Source organism: Leuresthes tenuis, unplaced genomic scaffold, assembly GCF_036924035.1.
Source record: "Leuresthes tenuis unplaced genomic scaffold, fLeuTen1.0.hap1 SCAF_2, whole genome shotgun sequence".
Classification (NCBI taxonomy): domain Eukaryota; kingdom Metazoa; phylum Chordata; class Actinopteri; order Atheriniformes; family Atherinopsidae; genus Leuresthes; species Leuresthes tenuis.
In genome coordinates this window covers 28,632,596-28,649,990 of record NW_027325356.1, presented here as the reverse complement: position 1 = coordinate 28,649,990, position 17,395 = coordinate 28,632,596, and the positions used below count along the sequence as shown (strand labels likewise).

The 17,395-nt window shown below is 37.8% G+C and overlaps 1 protein-coding gene across 2 annotated transcripts; it reads left to right on the top strand.

The window, feature by feature from the left end:
• The first annotated feature begins 6,744 nt into the window (after positions 1–6,744).
• paqr5b (progestin and adipoQ receptor family member Vb) lies at positions 6,745–16,915 on the top strand. Of its 2 annotated transcripts, XM_072380965.1 has the most exons (8): positions 6,745–6,856; positions 7,275–7,402; positions 10,347–10,552; positions 10,961–11,087; positions 12,973–13,017; positions 13,851–13,947; positions 15,269–15,413; positions 16,563–16,915. In XM_072380965.1, exons 1-8 carry the CDS (start codon positions 6,803–6,805, stop codon positions 16,835–16,837), a joined length of 1,077 nt encoding a protein of 358 aa, XP_072237066.1. In that variant the 5' UTR covers positions 6,745–6,802; the 3' UTR covers positions 16,838–16,915. The 2 variants fall into 2 exon arrangements, with proteins under 2 accessions (XP_072237066.1, XP_072237067.1); XM_072380966.1 differs by lacking the exon at positions 12,973–13,017.
• Positions 16,916–17,395: the final 480 nt, after the last annotated feature.

Here is a 17,395-nt window from a genome sequence, read left to right as displayed (position 1 = left end):
ATCCTAAAGCAGCTCTGTCACGTCTCACTAATGCACAATGAAAGCCAATCGGGACTGTTTTATACTTTCATGGATGTATCTTTACGTTGCTCTCAGCCCCTGCAGACTGACATTTCTTACAACACTTGTGGACAAATGTGCAGACTTCGAAAAGCACACAGCACATATGCTACAGAGGTGCACTGATCCAACACTAGTTGGGTGAAAGTTAGCTTGCATCAGCTAGATCCAGGAGGGGCTGACAACAACAGAAGTTTTTTTAAAAAGAGACACCAAAAACGATAAATGGCATGGAAGCATGTGTAAAGAGAACAGATAATATAGTTTCACTCCATCACAAAGCAGGACTTTGTCCACTTTGACTTCTGTCTTTTCCACTGCAGGGAAAAGCTAAAGGACCAACAACAGCCCCTGCACATCCAAGAGCAGCCCACTGCTCACATTGTTCCTCGTATTTATGATGCTGTCCCAAAGTTGCAGTAAAATGCTATAACATGTAAATATGCATTGCTTCAATACTGTGCAGGGTGAGAAAAATGACATTTTCTCCTAATACAAAGGCAAGACTATTCTAGAGGACCCCCTCAGATCAAAGTATGAGCCAGTAAATTACCCTGATATGGGCTTTATAATGACCAGACTCACCTCTGGGTTTTATGTTGAATGAAGAAAAGAAGACAAAACATTTGAAAGATTATTGTTGTTTTTCTTTGTTTCTTTTTCGCCAGAAAGATCGAAATCAGACCAGTAAATTAGACCAGTAAAAACTGAGATTGCCAGGACACCATCCAGGCTCTAACAACATGTTATATCTTGAGCTTCTGTTTCTTGGCACTTAGCTTCCATGTACATCTTCTGGTTGCTATCTGTCAAAGGTATTTTCAGTTTTAACACTTGTCTGTACGGAATAAACAAACAAAATACAGATTTAGAGGTGATGCCTGGATAGTGCTGTTACTTGTACTGTTTATAGTCTTTCGTGTTGAGGTTACATTTTGTAGCTCCTGGATTTCACTTCACATTTAACAGACAGAGCTGAGAGAGCAGTTTCTTTTTTGCAAGAAAGAGAACAAGAATTATTTCCAAAATGCTGAAGGATTATTTTAGAAGTCCAGCCTCATTACTGTCTATCTAAGCAGTCTGCCGTCGACAGAGGATCTGCTTTTCCCCAGGGCTCCGCCAAATCATTTTTCACTGCTCATCTTGTCTCATTTGTGCTATTGAGCAGACACACCTGTCAAATTCAGCTCAGCCTAATTCAGCCATCTAAATGAACTCCAGTAACAGAGGAACAATCATTAAACTGAAATTAAATAATCTATTGTTCAAGCTTCCAAATCAGATAATGAATGTACTTTGCTAATTTATGAGCAACTGGTACACTTTACAGAGCAGAGACAAGAGAAGTTTTTATCTGTCACCATCATAATCACTGAACCAGGTATGATGATGGAGAACAACAAGGAGATATAGCAGCAGCGGGGGGTGGAGTTAACAGAAAAATGACACTGAGATGTACAGGAGACAAAGGAAGCTTGTGGTGGGGGTTGAGTGAGTTGGTGAGTTCAGGAGAAAAAGCTGTGAAAATCTGAAATTCAACAGGGAAAAAAGAGCCCCGGGAGCCTAGCAGCTATTAAAAATGAATCGGGGGTGACTACCACGGATGCTCCTCACTTGGGAGACAGAAACTACACCTCATAAACCAAAACACCAGGGAGCCCCAAACTCTGAACAGCTGCAGTACAGCAGCTTGTTTGGTCCCCTTGTGAGCCCACACAAACACAACACAAACTCAGCAGATTATAATCATTATAATCATTATCATAACCATTATTTGGTAAAAATGTTACATTAAAGCATTAAAACATTGTTTATTTAGGTAAGAAATTATCTTTATCATAGTCGCATACACAACATTTGTGGCGATGGACTGCAGCATCACTTTTAAGACTGTGTGTGCACCCTAAAAAGATCATTTACTTTTTATTCCACTACATTTCTTTTGTAGCTGTAGTTACTACTTATCCTAATTAGAGATTATACTATCCACTTGTAAACTGAAAGCACCACCCGCATAAGCCATAACAGTAGAATGCAATTTTTCACATCAAATGTATGTGTAAAAGCAATCCATTACTATCATTTCCTGATTTTTTCTGAACATTTTCTCTCCAGAACTTGAATTTTTTGCTACCTTTACTTAAATAGAGGATTTTTTCATTTACATGCAAAACATGTTTTAAAGAATTTCTGGTCCAGAGTTATATCATCACAGATACTTCCTGCAGTATTTAGTTGCCCATAAAATCTGAATCTGCAGAGCTGGCAGATGATTTGGAGTAAGATGCACAACGTTTTGGGTGGTAAAGCTCTGAAGATACTCATGTAAAGTACAGCTGACTGTTAGCTGTACTTTTTAAATCTATGTAGGAGGTCAAAAATAATGTGTGCTGTGAGCCTTTGGAACCTTTTATAACAAAAACTGATTAAAAGAAAGCAACATCTGCATCAGCAACAACAACTCAATAAATGCTTAATGTGAAAAGCTTCTTCATGGTTGTGCTGATGTTACACAAACACTCAGGCTTAGCCTCTGGAGGCTCAGTTTGGTTTGCACTGGGAGGCGGGGCAAGCATTTACCCTGAAGCAAACTTGCTATTTTGTCTCATTAACAGTCAAAAGAGACAAACAGCGCTCCAAGAATTTTCTTTTTTTTCTCCCAGCAGTAATGAACGTTAACTCCCTGTTATGATTCACAAGAGAAATGCTGTTTTGCAACCTTTTGTAAAAGAGTGATGAATGAATCAGTGAAAAAAAAAAAGAAAAAAAACTGAATCAATCAAGATTCAATACCTTTATTAACTGATACTAAAAGATAAACTGCATATTGAAAATCATCTGAGTCGTGCTGCTTCTCTGTTGTCCTCTAAGCTGCTGGAACGCCTGAATTTACAGGTTCTCTTTGAAAACAGTGACACCTTGTGGTAAGAAAATATATTACAAGTGTCAACACAAGCAAGAGCATGTAAGCTTGGTCCATTTAGGTATATTCAGATCCTGAAAACAAAAAAAGAAAAGATGGTGACAGCTTCGATGTAAAGTGACCTACTTGGCCTAATTTATGGTGAAAAATTGAAGTAAAAAAACAGCAGTGTCTTTCTGTCACTTTTAACAAAGACTCCTTTTTTATTGATTGATCCTCCTTCATTTGGTGCTTTGGCGATGACTGTAGAGAAAACTTCTATTTGTGTCTTTAATAGGCTCTTGATGTCCATCCCTTAAAGGCTGCAGTACTTTTTTCTGCTCATTAATTCAGGTGTTTTCTTTATTTTGTCATCACCTTCATTGTCATGATGTGGTGGGTTTGAGATGAAAAACTGGACCCAAATGGAGACCATGAGGCAGGAGGCAGCAGGTGAAGAACAAACTCTGTCTTTGATAAACTACTGACCAACTAAACCTAAGACACAGCAAAGCAGAATATCCAGAGTTTAACTGAAATCTAAACAACATTACAAACAGCACATAATGGCAGGAAACAGAATCCAGGCAGAATATAATGATGGAGGATAACAAAAGATACAATACAGCTGGGTGGTGATTAGCGACTGTCATCTGTGAAGGAAGTAAAACTGACAGGGATGAACAAAGGAAACAATACAACCAAATCAAACAAGAGAAGGTGGATATGAGTTAAAACAAATCCAGCTGAAAATAAAGAGAATACCTATAAAACAGAGCAGAATCAGGATAAGGGCATTAATCACAAGAAAACCAAGACGAATCCATCAAAATCAGAGAACAATGTCAATTGCATAGACATTGCAGAGTTTAGTCAGTAAAACTAAGCATTTACTGGATATCACTTGATCACTACTCAGGAGTGGTTTGTATTATTCTATTTGTTAACCATAGATAATGTTTGCTAATATGTACATGATGACTGACTCTTCATTTAAAGCTAGTTATGTACTGTAAAACACATTGTTCTTTATCAGGGACTTATAGTGATGGTATTGATCAGGTGAATCTCTCACATACATCATCTAGTTAGTGCAATAACACTTATTTCAAATGTACACTTAAACCCTACACTTAGGGCTGAACTTCTGTTCTATTCACTACAGATATCACTGCTACAACCTTCACTGTTGTGAATTGATTCTGTTTAGTTTTCAAATGAACAACTTGAGAAAAATTATCTAGATCTGTTAATGATTCTGTGAAACAGCCTGGTTTATATAAACTTGAGTCCTTTCTGTTGTGATTTGTTTTGCATGGCAGTAAATTTTACATGTGACAGTACTTAGTAACACTAGATATCCTTTGCTTTAAACAGTGACAAGAGCAGATGGTTAATTTGAGATGACAAGTCTGTGCCAGCTGATAATTCAACAGCTGGAGGTGGTACCATTTTGTCTCTGTACACAGATTGTGTACTTGTGTTATCAAAGTGTTTCCGAAAACTCTCCCAATATGAAATGTGTGTCTGTTTTTGTTGAGAGTGTAGCAGGAGGTGTGTTGATGTGTTTTTTTGCCTCACAAACACATGGATGACATGTTCAGTTTTCCAACCACACCTGTCAGAAATGTTGAATGGGTGTGTCAGTCAAACACTGTTTCTAACTCTGGAATTACATAACCTGTAAAGTCTGTTGATTCTATTTTAAACAGAATAAATTCCTCTGAGAATCAGGGTTTGAAACTTGTTCACATGTCAGAAAGATGATGAGTTACAAGACATAGCATGAGCAAAATTAGTCATCAACACTATGGGTGAGGATTTGTGCTTTGAATCTGCAGGACACCGACTTTAGTCTCAGAGATAGCACCAATGTTCTATGGTGACAACTTGCTGGGAGTGGCTTTGTGAGGAGGGGATGAAAAAATAAGCTAGCGGGAGCCAGAGGAGATTTAGCTAAAGCAAGGCAGAGAAAACAGTAAAAACAGGACCAAACTGGGACCAGCGTTGTGTTTGTAACGTTGTAGAAACTGACTGAAAGTGAAATTACTAACATTCTGAAGTCCACTTGCATTCACCTTGAATGATTTAACTTTTTCATCTTGAGAGTTGCTTTCTGGTTAAAACAGAAAAAGTCAACAAAATTTAAAGAGATAAACAGAGCATGAATAGAGCAAATGTGGTGGTCAGTTTCATCTGGTGGTGGGCTGAGATGTGGACAGGGCCAGATGAGCATATTCAGGTGTCATCATTCACTGAATGAAGACCTAAAGCTCTACAGTCATTTTAAAGCTATTAGAGGGTTTTTAATGGCCAAAACATGGAAAGTTAAGTCACTAATTGCCTAAAGGCAATTAATAACTGCAGGGTTTTATCATAGATATTCAGTTATAAAAGTATGCTTGTTTGTTTCTGTCCTTTCAACAGAGAAAGAATGTTCTCCCTGTTAATCCTCTGCCTCTTTTGGCATCATAACTCTGCACTTGTCTTTGTTTTCACTATACAAGGTGAACATCTTGATGAATTACACATTAACAAAAATGTTAACTGTACCAACCGACCTTGTGCAAATGCCAACTGACTCCTGGTCAGACATGAACCAATAGTTGAGTAAATTTTCTAAGATTCAAACCCGTGCTGCTGCTTTGACTCCAACAGCTCGAAATCTATGAGAGGAAGCAGGATGCAATCCCAAGGTGCTGCGTATGTTTTAGCTCATGGTCCTCAGCTGCTGTGATCACAACTCAAATCACAATAAGTTGAATCATCAAAGTTCGTTTTAATGAAACAGAAGCTGGATCATAAGGATTAGGTATTAATAATTTGAGGTATTTGAGTTTCCCATTTAAGATAAAGCTTTAACCAACTCCTGTTTAAACTTAAACCAGCAGAATAATAACCACAGTAGCTTTACCTCGAAGTAAACACTCTTGCTTTAAAGGCTTGTCCCCTGCAAAGTAGAATTAACTTTATTCTTTTATTTGGATCACAGACAATCAAACAAACCACAGGGAACATCCCCTGCAGCATGTTCCACTTGTTAATTCTGCAGTCATGTTTGCTTTCGCTGCGTCAGAGTTTAAACAAGATAACAACGCCGGGGAGCTGTGACGGGGCTCGGCCGTCTCAACGAGGCGTCACGGTTGCCCCGTCTGTTTGAGATCAGATGGTGACCTGTCAGTTTAACCATGAGACAAGCAAGAGAGGAGCTCTATTGACTTTACTGCCACACTGATTCACACCCTTTATTCATGATGCCACTCTTATCTAGACCGCCCGAAACTCAGATGGCATTAAAGTTCAGCACTGAGCTGGGCTTGATGCACTTGATGAGATGTGTATGGCAGTAAAAGGGATACAGGAATATGCCTCACTTGCAAGCCATTAATGTCAATGACTGCTTTTGTCATTGACAGGAGATTGATTGCTGAAACCTGTCATACTGGCTCGACTGTCCTGACAGCAGAATTCAGAAAACCTTTGTTTTAGGAACAACACTTTTTTTTTTCTTTTGCAGAGATGTTCAAATTGTGAAAAGTAGTGAGATATCCTGAAAAAATGTGTCTTGCGTTGCAAAAAAAAATAGAATTAAAAAGGTAAATAAATCTTTGACTGCTTGCGGCCAAACAGACACCCTCCACTTCCAGACAGACAGGTGGAGGAGGGGGAGGAGCTGTGGCACAGGTACTGGATATTCTCGCTGGGTTTGAAAAGGAAGGAGACGAAGGGGTGGAACCGTGAGGCATGGCAACACAAACCTATAAAGAAACAGGCACGCCTTGTCTGTGGTTTAGTTCAGTTCTCCTTCTTACACAGCAGCACCACCACCTTCCTGTAGTCATGCTCAGCCTCATCAAATTTCCACGAGTCTTCACCATCAATCAAGTGCCCAAAGTAAGTTCATCTTCACTGCATCTTTACTCAACATTTCAGCTCTCTGATTGTCAGCCTCATTTGAGCTCAGTCTGGGCTGAAAATGTATCAGAAATCTCTGGTTAATTTTAGGAAAACATTTAGCTTTGCACATTCATATCTGACTCTGCAATGTGGCCACGACCTGAGCGAGGGATTCGTTTTTCCCAAATTACATTTTAAAACATGTTTCCAACTTTTAGAAAGTGGATCTAAATCTAAAACCCAGGTTCCGGAGCTGTTATCTGAAATAATGGTGACAGTTTCATTGTCTTATACGTGTTAGCTGTGTTCCAAACAGTAGTGTTCGACTTGTTTTGCCCTCAGAGTAGGAGAGGAGAAACAGGCTTCTCAAATTTGCAAGAGTGACTGAGCACTAACCAGATTTCTCTGTCTTGAGGTTTTCCATGAGGACAGCATCATTTCTGGGTACCGGCACCCTCGGAGTTCGGCAACCGACTGCATCCTCAGCCTCTTCCAACTGACCAATGAGACGCTCAACATCTGGACCCACTTGTTGCCCACCTGGTGAGCTGACAGATGTTGTGTTTAAGCAATGTGTTGTTGTCTTCTAAGTGTCTTTCTCGACTGACAAAAAGTGAGAGGCTCGAAAGGATTTAAAACGTAGCTTTTCTTTCAATAAGTGACAAACACAAGACCAAGTGGAGTTTTATTAAATCTAATCTTCTATCTTATGTGATTCTCTCTCACAGAAGCAAGCAGCGTTTATGTTATCATAACAACCAGAAACACCCAGAAAGCCTCGCCTGCTTCACAAAAAGGAATCTTGCGCAGCGTGTAAAGCTTGTAGGGGAAGGAGTTATCTAGAATTTTCTTAGATAACATCACTATTTAGTATCTCTCAGTGAATGTATCCTGGGGCGTGTTTATTATCACAAATCCGCTCTTTACAGAGTTAAACAGATTCCACTTGAGCGCTGAACTTTACATTTTTATGTATAGTTTTTTTGGCTTCTACAAGTGATTTATGAGTCGATTCATTCCGATGCCCCACCGTGGTTATAATACGTTGGACATTTTATTAGTCATAAATCAGACTTAAGTCACCTGCATCCATCTACAAAGTGTGATCACAATAAAATGCCAAAGAGCTTTTGACACCATTATGCTGGTTTTTAAAGTAAATATTTATTGATATTCATCATTAGCACCATATCAATAACTATTAGTAATACACTTAAAAATAATCATAATTTATAACCTGGCAGGAGATGTTGGTTTCTTATACTAAGGGAAGTCTTAAGCCATCATGTTGGAATCTACACTGTAATATGAGAGGAACTAAACTTACAGACAGGTTTGTTTTGAAATCACCTTCCCAGCAACCAAGTGCGTCCCACAGACCTCCCGCTGCCTCACAGCGGCTCCCTTACATGTGATAAGCCTCAGGCTTACAAGGAAGTCCCTCTGTACTGATATAATTCAGACAGTACATTTACTTTACAGGCTCCAGTTTGGCATGAATATGAGTTTTTCAGATTTTGAAATGAAGTGAATTTGTCAGACACGAGCGAGCGTCTTGCTTGAAAATGATGAGAACGTGTATTCCTCTTCAGTGGTTCAATCTAGGGTGGGAAAGATTTGTCCACCAGAATAATTTGGTAACTCATCTTAGGTAGAATTTCAATCTAAGCAAAGTTATGATAAGGCTTTTTGGGTCTCATCTTGTGGTGTTCTCTCTCATCATAATGTTAAAGATGAAGGTTCCACCTTAACATTCCTCTTTCTCATAATGCTTTACATGCATAAATATATACATATATATATATATATATATATATATATATATATATACATATATGTGTGTATATATATATATACATATATGTGTATATATATATATATATACATATATATATTTATATAGGATCAAATTATGTGACAAAATCCTGAGGGTATTTAGTAATATCGTGAAAACTGAAGCTATAGAACATCTGTAGGACTTTTTAAAAACTGAGATTATTTAAGACAAATAAATGAACAGAACCACTCATTTTAAATTTGATATCCCTAATTGGCTTGATTAAACTAACTGGTTTCAATGACTGGTATCCATTCATAAGGTGAGTTTAGAGCCAAAGAGACTCACAGCATTTCAACACAGATGTATCTTCTAACCGGAGCTCCATAAGAGCCACATTTAGCCTCCTGAGCTTTCTCCACCTGTTCTGCGTCCCCTCTCTGTTTATTTGACATCAGAGAACGGAGGCATGACTTGGCAGCCACGTCACTGACGTCTGAATGCAGGTGTGTGTTCACATGAGTGAATCTGAGGTTTGAAAAGTTATTGCAGAGGTTATTGCTCCCACTGGCCACACTGCGCTTCCTCCCCGCAGATGCCAGTTGCTTTGACTTCACCGTCCAGGGACAGGCTGTGTGTGTTTGGAATATGCTAAGGGAACGTGGGTGTTTGTGTCAAGGGGCTCAGTGTAGACATAAAGGCCAGGCACTAATGAGCAGAATTGTGCTTCAGGCTATCGTGCATATTGCTACAATTAGTTACCTGCTCTCTGACTGTGATACACAAGGCACACTGCTGCTTCCTGTTAAGATTAAGCTGTTTGTGTGGAGCTCTTAGCCGTGTTATGTAACTGACAGTTGCTGAAAAAACACTTCTGAATAAGAGATAATGAGACTTCATTAGGAAGACGTTTTTTTCTTTCTTGATATGTGCTCTGACATACCTGCTGTTTTGTAGTTTTGCTCATTATCCTTGATGAATTAGTGTTTTCTGTCACCTCACAGTAAGGAGCTGTTCAATTATTCTAGTCTCTGTTTTAAGGAACAATTTGTTGCCTTGTTGCTTGGATGAAATCTTACCCTAGAGCTTTGAGGTGGTTAATGCTAAGTATGGAGGCAGGTAGAAACACCCCTACGCTTTTGTAATTGACCTGTTTATAATGTGTTTTTTTTATGCTTTGGAGAACATGTATGACATGTTGTAGTGTTTGGGGTTGTACCTTTTCTCCCTCATGTCCAGAAGTCTGGAAGTAAGAGTGTGTTTATTTCACTTCCACCCACAGATCCTGACAGTAATGTTAATTTGCTCCATGTTCTAACACGAGCGCCTTCGTTGTTTACTGGTCTCCTGATGGTGGACTCATGAATATTACCATTCGAGAGGTCTTTGGTTGTTAAGAAGTGGGATACCCTGGGTTAGTTTGTGATTTCCCCAACAACAACATGCCTTCATTTTGGAGTGATCATCTCGGTTGAGATCTGGTGACTGTGACAGTCTCACCAGATGATTCACATCAATTTAATCAAACTATTCTGTCACCCCTCAAACCCTGCGTTTCTTTTTGATGGATTCAAAAATTTCTGTCATTCATAATTGTGACTAAAGACACTCCTTACGGGTAGATACAGTTGTTTTTATCTTTTTTATCAGATGACATAACTTGTCATAAGTCGTGTTATTTAGCTTAAAGGTGAGCTTTTCTCCTGACAGGTACTTCCTGTGGAAACTAGTAACTGTAGTGCTGATACAGACAGCATGGCAGGACTCCTTCACCTGGCCTCTGGTGGTCTTCCTCGTCTCCTGCTGCATTTATCCGCTGGCATCGAGCTGTGCTCACACTTTCAGCAGCATGTCAACACAAGCACGCCACATCTGTTTCTTTTTTGATTACGGTGCACTCAGCTTCTACAGCCTTGGTAAGTACATAATCTTCCGTGTCAAGAGAGTCATTAGAACTTGTAGTAAAAAATAATACTCAACTGTTCTGCTGCTTTGTGCACGTAGCAACTCAACCAGATTTAGTATGAAACAGGTTGAACGAGAAGTAAGCAAGAATGTCTGCTGGTATGCTGTCAGTGTTTAATGTCAGTCTCAGTGGTGTCTGCTGTTGAGAGCATGGCACAGCTAAAGAAATGCAAATCATCACAACAACAGCATCTGAACTGGTGGAATATTGTGTGAATAATCTAAATCAGTCCAATTAAACATCTTCATTTTAAGTGCACAGTGAATTCAAGGTTTTGTTTTTGCAGTACACTTGTATTAGATAATCTCGCTCTGTCAGGTGCTTGTATCGTGTTTAAGGTGTTTGTTTTGTGCTGTAGGTTCAGCAATCGTTTATTCAAGTTACATTTTCCCCGACAAGTGGGTGAACAGCTCCTTTCATCGGTTCTACATCCCTATCGCTGTGTTCAACACTGTTATATGCACCACCCTCGCCTGCTACTCCAGGTATGAAGAGAAATTATATTTCTTACACAGCTAGAATTTTACAAAAACCTAAAAAAAAAACAACAAGAAACTGATGATTTAAAAAAAAATGTCAGTGTTGTTTCACAGGTTGGGAGCATGATCACGAACAAATCAAAAGTCTTTGTTCATTTTCTGAATAATAGAAGCTTTTCTTTCCATTACTAAACAAAATCAATACAGTTTAAACAACAAAAGGAAAACCTTGAGGTTGGTTTTACACCTACACAGCAAGTGATTTTTAATTTTTTTTATCCAGATATATGATAGATAAATGTCAAACTCAATAGATAAATGTAGCAACTTAACATCCACAAGCTGCAGCAAAAGCTTAAACAACAGCTGATAATGCAGTTATTTTTGGTAAATTCATAAGATTGTTTATACCATTAAATGGCTGACAGATGACATAGGTAAGATCCTAAGAATCAATATATTTTTTGTATCTCTATGATAAACAATTGTAGGAAACTGAAGGCTTTTATTAACATTTCTAAAAGTTCTTTATACTGAGTTTAATGAAAGTGCTTCTGAGGGACAATTAATTAATTTGATTATAATGCATTTGATTAAATTAGACTGCATTTGTATTTATTTTAAGATATCTAACTTTACTCGCTTTGAAGTACCCTTAGATGGCTTTTGTTATGATTTTTGGGCTTTATGAATACACTGAATTTAATTCAAAGGCTTATGCTCTAACAGTCAATGTGTTAATAATATTGCTCTCTCTTCACAGTAAAACAGCCATATTAACGCATGAGGAATTAGTCAGGTTGTGCTACAACTCACTGGAACATGGACTGACATGAAATTTTGCTGTGTGACTTGAATATAATGATCATGCATAAGAGCAAAAACTGGGGTTTAGCATTTGCATGTATTATAAGAAGCCAAATACAGCAATGCATTTTAAAAACTACATCTGATAAATTAAACGTCAGAAAATTAATACTAATTAGGGCTTAACATGTGATCATATCAGTATTAACATAATTAAATCAAGCCTCAAGGGGACCTGAAGTGGAAAAGTTAGTTACATTCCAGCTGAATATTTAAGTAAAATGATCCTAGTTCATGACAATAATGTTTGCAACTACTCTACAGTGAGGCTCTAACAGTTGATATTGTTTCTGGAGGAGTGCTCCTGGTTTCAGCATAAATTTGTTTGAGTTGCTCTTTGGATGGAACATGACATAAACTGAAATATTAGAAAACTCTGTTCAGCTTTGTTTCAGCTTCAAAGCCTTCCTCAGTGAGTAAAACAGACTCCATGGAGGTTAAGGTCCCTTTCTACCGGGCTTCCACCAACAGGAATCCTCCACCTGTAATGTAATTTCCATTAGAAGTACTCCTTCTGGAGCAATCTCATAAAATTGATGCATGGATACAAATAAAACAGGACATTGTTTTTTATACACAATGATGGTAAGTAGCATCAAAATGTGGTCAAAAACATCACAAAACACTAATTAGAAGCATTAAAAATTTAATTCTTTAGATTAACAATCTTTCCCCCAATTCCATTGATGATGTTCTTTCTTATCTTTTCTGGCTCTGTATTATTATTTCAAATAGAGCTTGTCAGTTCAGTTGTGTTTTAGTGAATTATCACATGTTTTTATTCCAAAATGTCAGATCACTACAATTTAAAGCACAGTTTGGAGGCTGTGATTGCCTTTTCCAAAGAGTTACATACATATATACTGTTCTAACTGAGTCAAAGACATGTTTACAGTATCAAAACAACACTGCTCCATGTCTTTCATTCAAAACAATGATGACATTCATTACTTTGCTAATGTACTGGACAATGTTGGCCTGGTATTAATGATTGTTCTTTCACATATCTCTCCCCACTGTTAAGGCTTGGGATGACATTTCTGCAATATAATCATGACGTCGTAAAGAGGTGAAAAAATGCATTTACTGGTAAAAATCAGCTCCTTGTGTCTCTGTCCCCCTCCATACTCATAGTGTTTCAAAGCATGATTCATCGGTGCAATATTCTGCTGTTAAATGAGTAGTTATCTTTTTATCTTTTTCAATATTGACTTGCCTTCAGACTACAGCCAGCAGATATTTTTAAATGGGATTTCAAAGGTAACTGTTGAGCAATTGATTTTGTAATACAGTGTGTGGGGTCTAACAGAGAATGTAGGGACCAACCCAAAAGAGCTACCTGTAGTTTCCGCTGGGCAGGTTTGAGCTGCCAACACAAGAGAAACAACACTTATGTTGTTACCTACATAACTTAACGTAATGTAACAGTCTGACTCATTGACTTTATTATAATAAACCGAGATTGATTAATGTAATCTGGTACAAATAAATATATGGCAATATGCAGCTAAGTTTTTTTAGTTCTTAAAATCTGTTTCAGTTTGTCATAACTTTAGCTGTTAATATAAATCTTTGATTTGAATTTTACATGTCTAAATGTAACTCTCCACAGATATATTTACCTAATGTGAAATTAATTTGCTACTGTATTCTATATATTATTGATAGTAATTCGAATAATTATGTTATAATGCAATTAGTAAATAATGAGAATGAAAGAATCTAATTCAACTTTAATTCCCTTTGTGTTTCTGTAATATTTTCTTATTTTAGTTTTACTAATGATGATGATACTATCCTCACACTTAACCAGCAACTACACCATACTATGATCATGAGGAATAATGGGTCATTATAACTGTGGTTTATCATCGAAAACGTTTTTTTCTTCTTTCATTTCAGATTCCCTGAGAGTCAGAGTCCAAAGTTCAGCAAATCTCTCCGGGTTGTTGCCTTTGCCTACCCATACCTGTTTGACAACATTCCTCTGTTCTACAGGGTAGGGCCACTGATGCTATATACATCTGTCTCTTTACGTTAGACTCATCTGACAGTAAGAGAGTGCACTAGGACCATAAAATCGTCAAAATGACCTTATAGTTTTCATCTTATGCTTATTTACAGGTTTATTCTTTAAGTTTGGAGGTTTTCTACTTTTGCTTAAGTTAAAAAATGTCTTATTCTTTTTAAAGTCCATTCATCTCTGGCTGGTCAAAACTATGAAGCGTGAGTCAACCGCTTGTTCTTTAGCCACGGTGGCGTTAATCTGAGGAAAAGACTGAACTACATACGATACCTTTCAAGTTCAAGAGTGTCTTGCACAAGGGAAGAATTCCTTTTCAAGCGGGCTTTTTGACTTCGCAAAATGTTTTATAAGCTAAAAGCATAAATAGATAAAAAGAAAAAGAAAAGCTAGTACGCATTGAAACATAGTGTGGTTTCTTCAATAGATAGAAATATACATAAATATTTTAGCAGTTATAACTATAAACAATGATAAAATTACTGTTGTCTAACAGTTTCACATAAAGGGAGTCATGTGAAGTAGTTGCTACATGAGAGAAGCCACAGTTGGGTTAAAAAGAATCATCAATGAACACGTGAGCAGATCATCTGCAGAGCTGTGTGTCACAGAGCGCATAAACATCCAAACTACTCAGGACATGTCTGCTAAACGCTGCTTCTGCTTCTGCTTCTGTGGCAACTTTTAGCACCATAACTTTAAACATTAAATCCACAGCTAATAGGTTAGCCCCTTTTTTCACAAATGTACACGTTTTAATTTACGTCTTAATGGTCCGTAACATGCTTTGGCCAAAATAACACATACAGATTCTGTGGTAGCTACTTTTCATTAATTAATTAACATCCTGATTGAAGTGGAGAGGAGTGGAGTGATTCATTGAAGGCATATTAGTGGTTAACATTGTCAGTTGTGGATATCAATTTGCCGATGACTGTTGTTGTAACTGCGGTACAGATGGTGCATTCACAACTAAATGACAAGTGAGTGTTAAAAAAATTCTGATTCACAAAGTTCTGGTAGAGCATAATTAGCTCATTTATTTCTTATATAACTACATAACTAATGTTGTCATTTTAGGCTAAAAGCAAAGCAAAACAAGTTAAGTGGGAATAAAGAGGGAGAAGGCTGGGTAACTTATCAAGTGACATACACAGGTCCAATTAAACATTTTAAGTGCAGTCATTTAAAACACACAGGCATTGACAGACTTTTCAATTCTTTTTCAAATAAAATCATGATGAAAAAACAAGTAAAGCAGCTAAAAGAGAATGATTTTTGTTTGTTGCGTTCACAGATGTTCCTGTGTGCAGGAGACGGCTGCACAGACAATGATGCCAACATCCTCCACCTCAACCACATCGCCTTGGCTTTCCTCACAGGTTTTCTCTTTGCTACACATTTACCTGAGCGTCTGGCACCTGGCAGCTTCGACTACATAGGTACAACTCATCTGATGGGTGGTAACTGTTGCCATTAAGCTGTTACAAGAACTGCCTTTTCTGCTAAGTTGATCTCCAGAAAGCTATCACCCTATTCTGCTGTTCCCCTCAGCTCTCTTGCTGAGTTTTTCAGGCATTTGTATTCCTTAGTGTGTGTTTAGCTGAAATTATTTGATTTGTTCTGGCCGCTCTCACTGCTGTTTCTACTCACAGCAAGTCATTGATTCTGGGGTTTTTTCGGCAAAAACAATCTGTACCACCTGCTGTGTACTGAAAGACAAACAGCCAAAGGAAGCATTTATCAGCTAAACCAACCTTGAACAGAGCAAAATGTAGAGTTTTAGAGGTAAAACATTTTTTATTCAACTTCTCCACAGTGAACAAAAACAAGTTAATGTAGATTTGCTGAATATAGACATTGCACATGTCATTTCACCCCTGATTTAGTTCACTTTCAAACTTGTGTTTTCCAGAGAATCATTAACTGTACATTGGACAATCTTGCACTTAATCTTAAATCAAGATTATTTATAAAATAGATTTTGCAACATAAACAGAATGCCACAATCTTGCTAAAAAATAGATTAAATCACAAGTGTAACCTCTTATCATAGTAAATATATTTTAAGCAAGATCCAAACTTACTTCTAACTAATGAGTTGTTCAGTAAAGAACTGAATCATGTTGCAGAATGTGCAGTATAAAAGCTAAACAAAGCCCAAGACTCAAAAGAGCATGTTACTGCTTAACCCCATATATCAGACTTTCAATACATGCAAGCAAAAGATGTCAAACCCAAACCAAAACTTAAACAAAGAAAATATCTTAGTATGTGTGGTATGAACACAGTAGCATATTACAAATTTTGCATGATTTAAAGTGTTTCGCAGTGCATTAAGGAGCACCGGCTTAAGAATAGTCTCATATCTCAAGCAAGATTTCAGATCTTACACCACAAAATACATTTTCAACATGTTTGAAACACAGGGTGACACATTAAAATGTATTCTCCCTCTTAAGTTAGACAAAATATGCCAATGGCTAACCACCTCTGGATTTGTGTTTAAAGTCATTGCCAATGTGAATCATTGGCTCTGAGGTGAAGGCGATAACTCATTGACAAGCTTGACTCGTCTGCTCCCTCTGCAGGTCACAGCCATCAGCTCTTCCATGTGTGCGCCATCCTCAGCACCCACTTCCAAATGAAGGCCATAGAGCAAGACATGGTGTCGCGACGCCCCTGGCTCACTTCAAACTCCATTCCCTTCTCTTTTGCCAACTCACTGGGGCCAGCGCTGCTTTCTGTGGTGCTGAACTTGATCATCATTGTCCTCTTCAGTATACCCCTCCTCTCTGCCCCGGTGTGCCAAGAGATGAAACACGGCAAAGATCCAAAGAAAGCCAAACTCTGCCCCTGCAACTGATCTCAGCCCCACGAGTAATAGACTAATTAAAGGAGTGCATTGTGGGTAATGCAAAACTATTGTGTGAAAACAGATAAGCCAATATTTCAGACATTACTCTGGTGGCAGCTGTTAGATATGTTGCTAAGTTGCACAAACACTTTCCACGCAATAGACATTTGACAAATAATCATTTAACACAATGAGCAATGAATTTAAATGTTTCTAAGGAAACTCGTTCTTGGACAAAGCTACTTATGTGGCAGGTTTGCTACATTCTAAGTTGGTGCTTTTATGTTTAAAGATGTTTTTTATGCTAAGTTCTCTGATTTCCACAGATGTGGTGTGTGAAGAGACTGCCGGGAACAAAATTATGTCATGTACATATTTCCCTTTTCATTTTGAACTTTTAGAATGAACTGAGGCACTGTACCCTTTCATATTTATAATACCTGTACTTGTACTCCTCCTTATTGAATTGCACTGTACGGTTACAGCGGGAGACACCAAATGTTTTGTTTTTGAGTTTGAGTGACCAGCAAAGTAGAAAAAGTTAAAACTTTGGTTCCTGATCGTGTT

Bases quoted from the DNA above. Each gene is read 5' to 3' on its own strand.
- paqr5b (XM_072380965.1), top strand. From the start codon at position 6,803: ATGCTCAGCCTCATCAAATTTCCACGAGTCTTCACCATCAATCAAGTG. The intron at 10,553-10,960 runs GTAAGTACATAA...TTTGTGCTGTAG, and splicing joins ACTCAGCTTCTACAGCCTTG to GTTCAGCAATCGTTTATTCA. The intron at 11,088-12,972 runs GTATGAAGAGAA...CCCACTGTTAAG, and splicing joins ACCCTCGCCTGCTACTCCAG to GCTTGGGATGACATTTCTGC.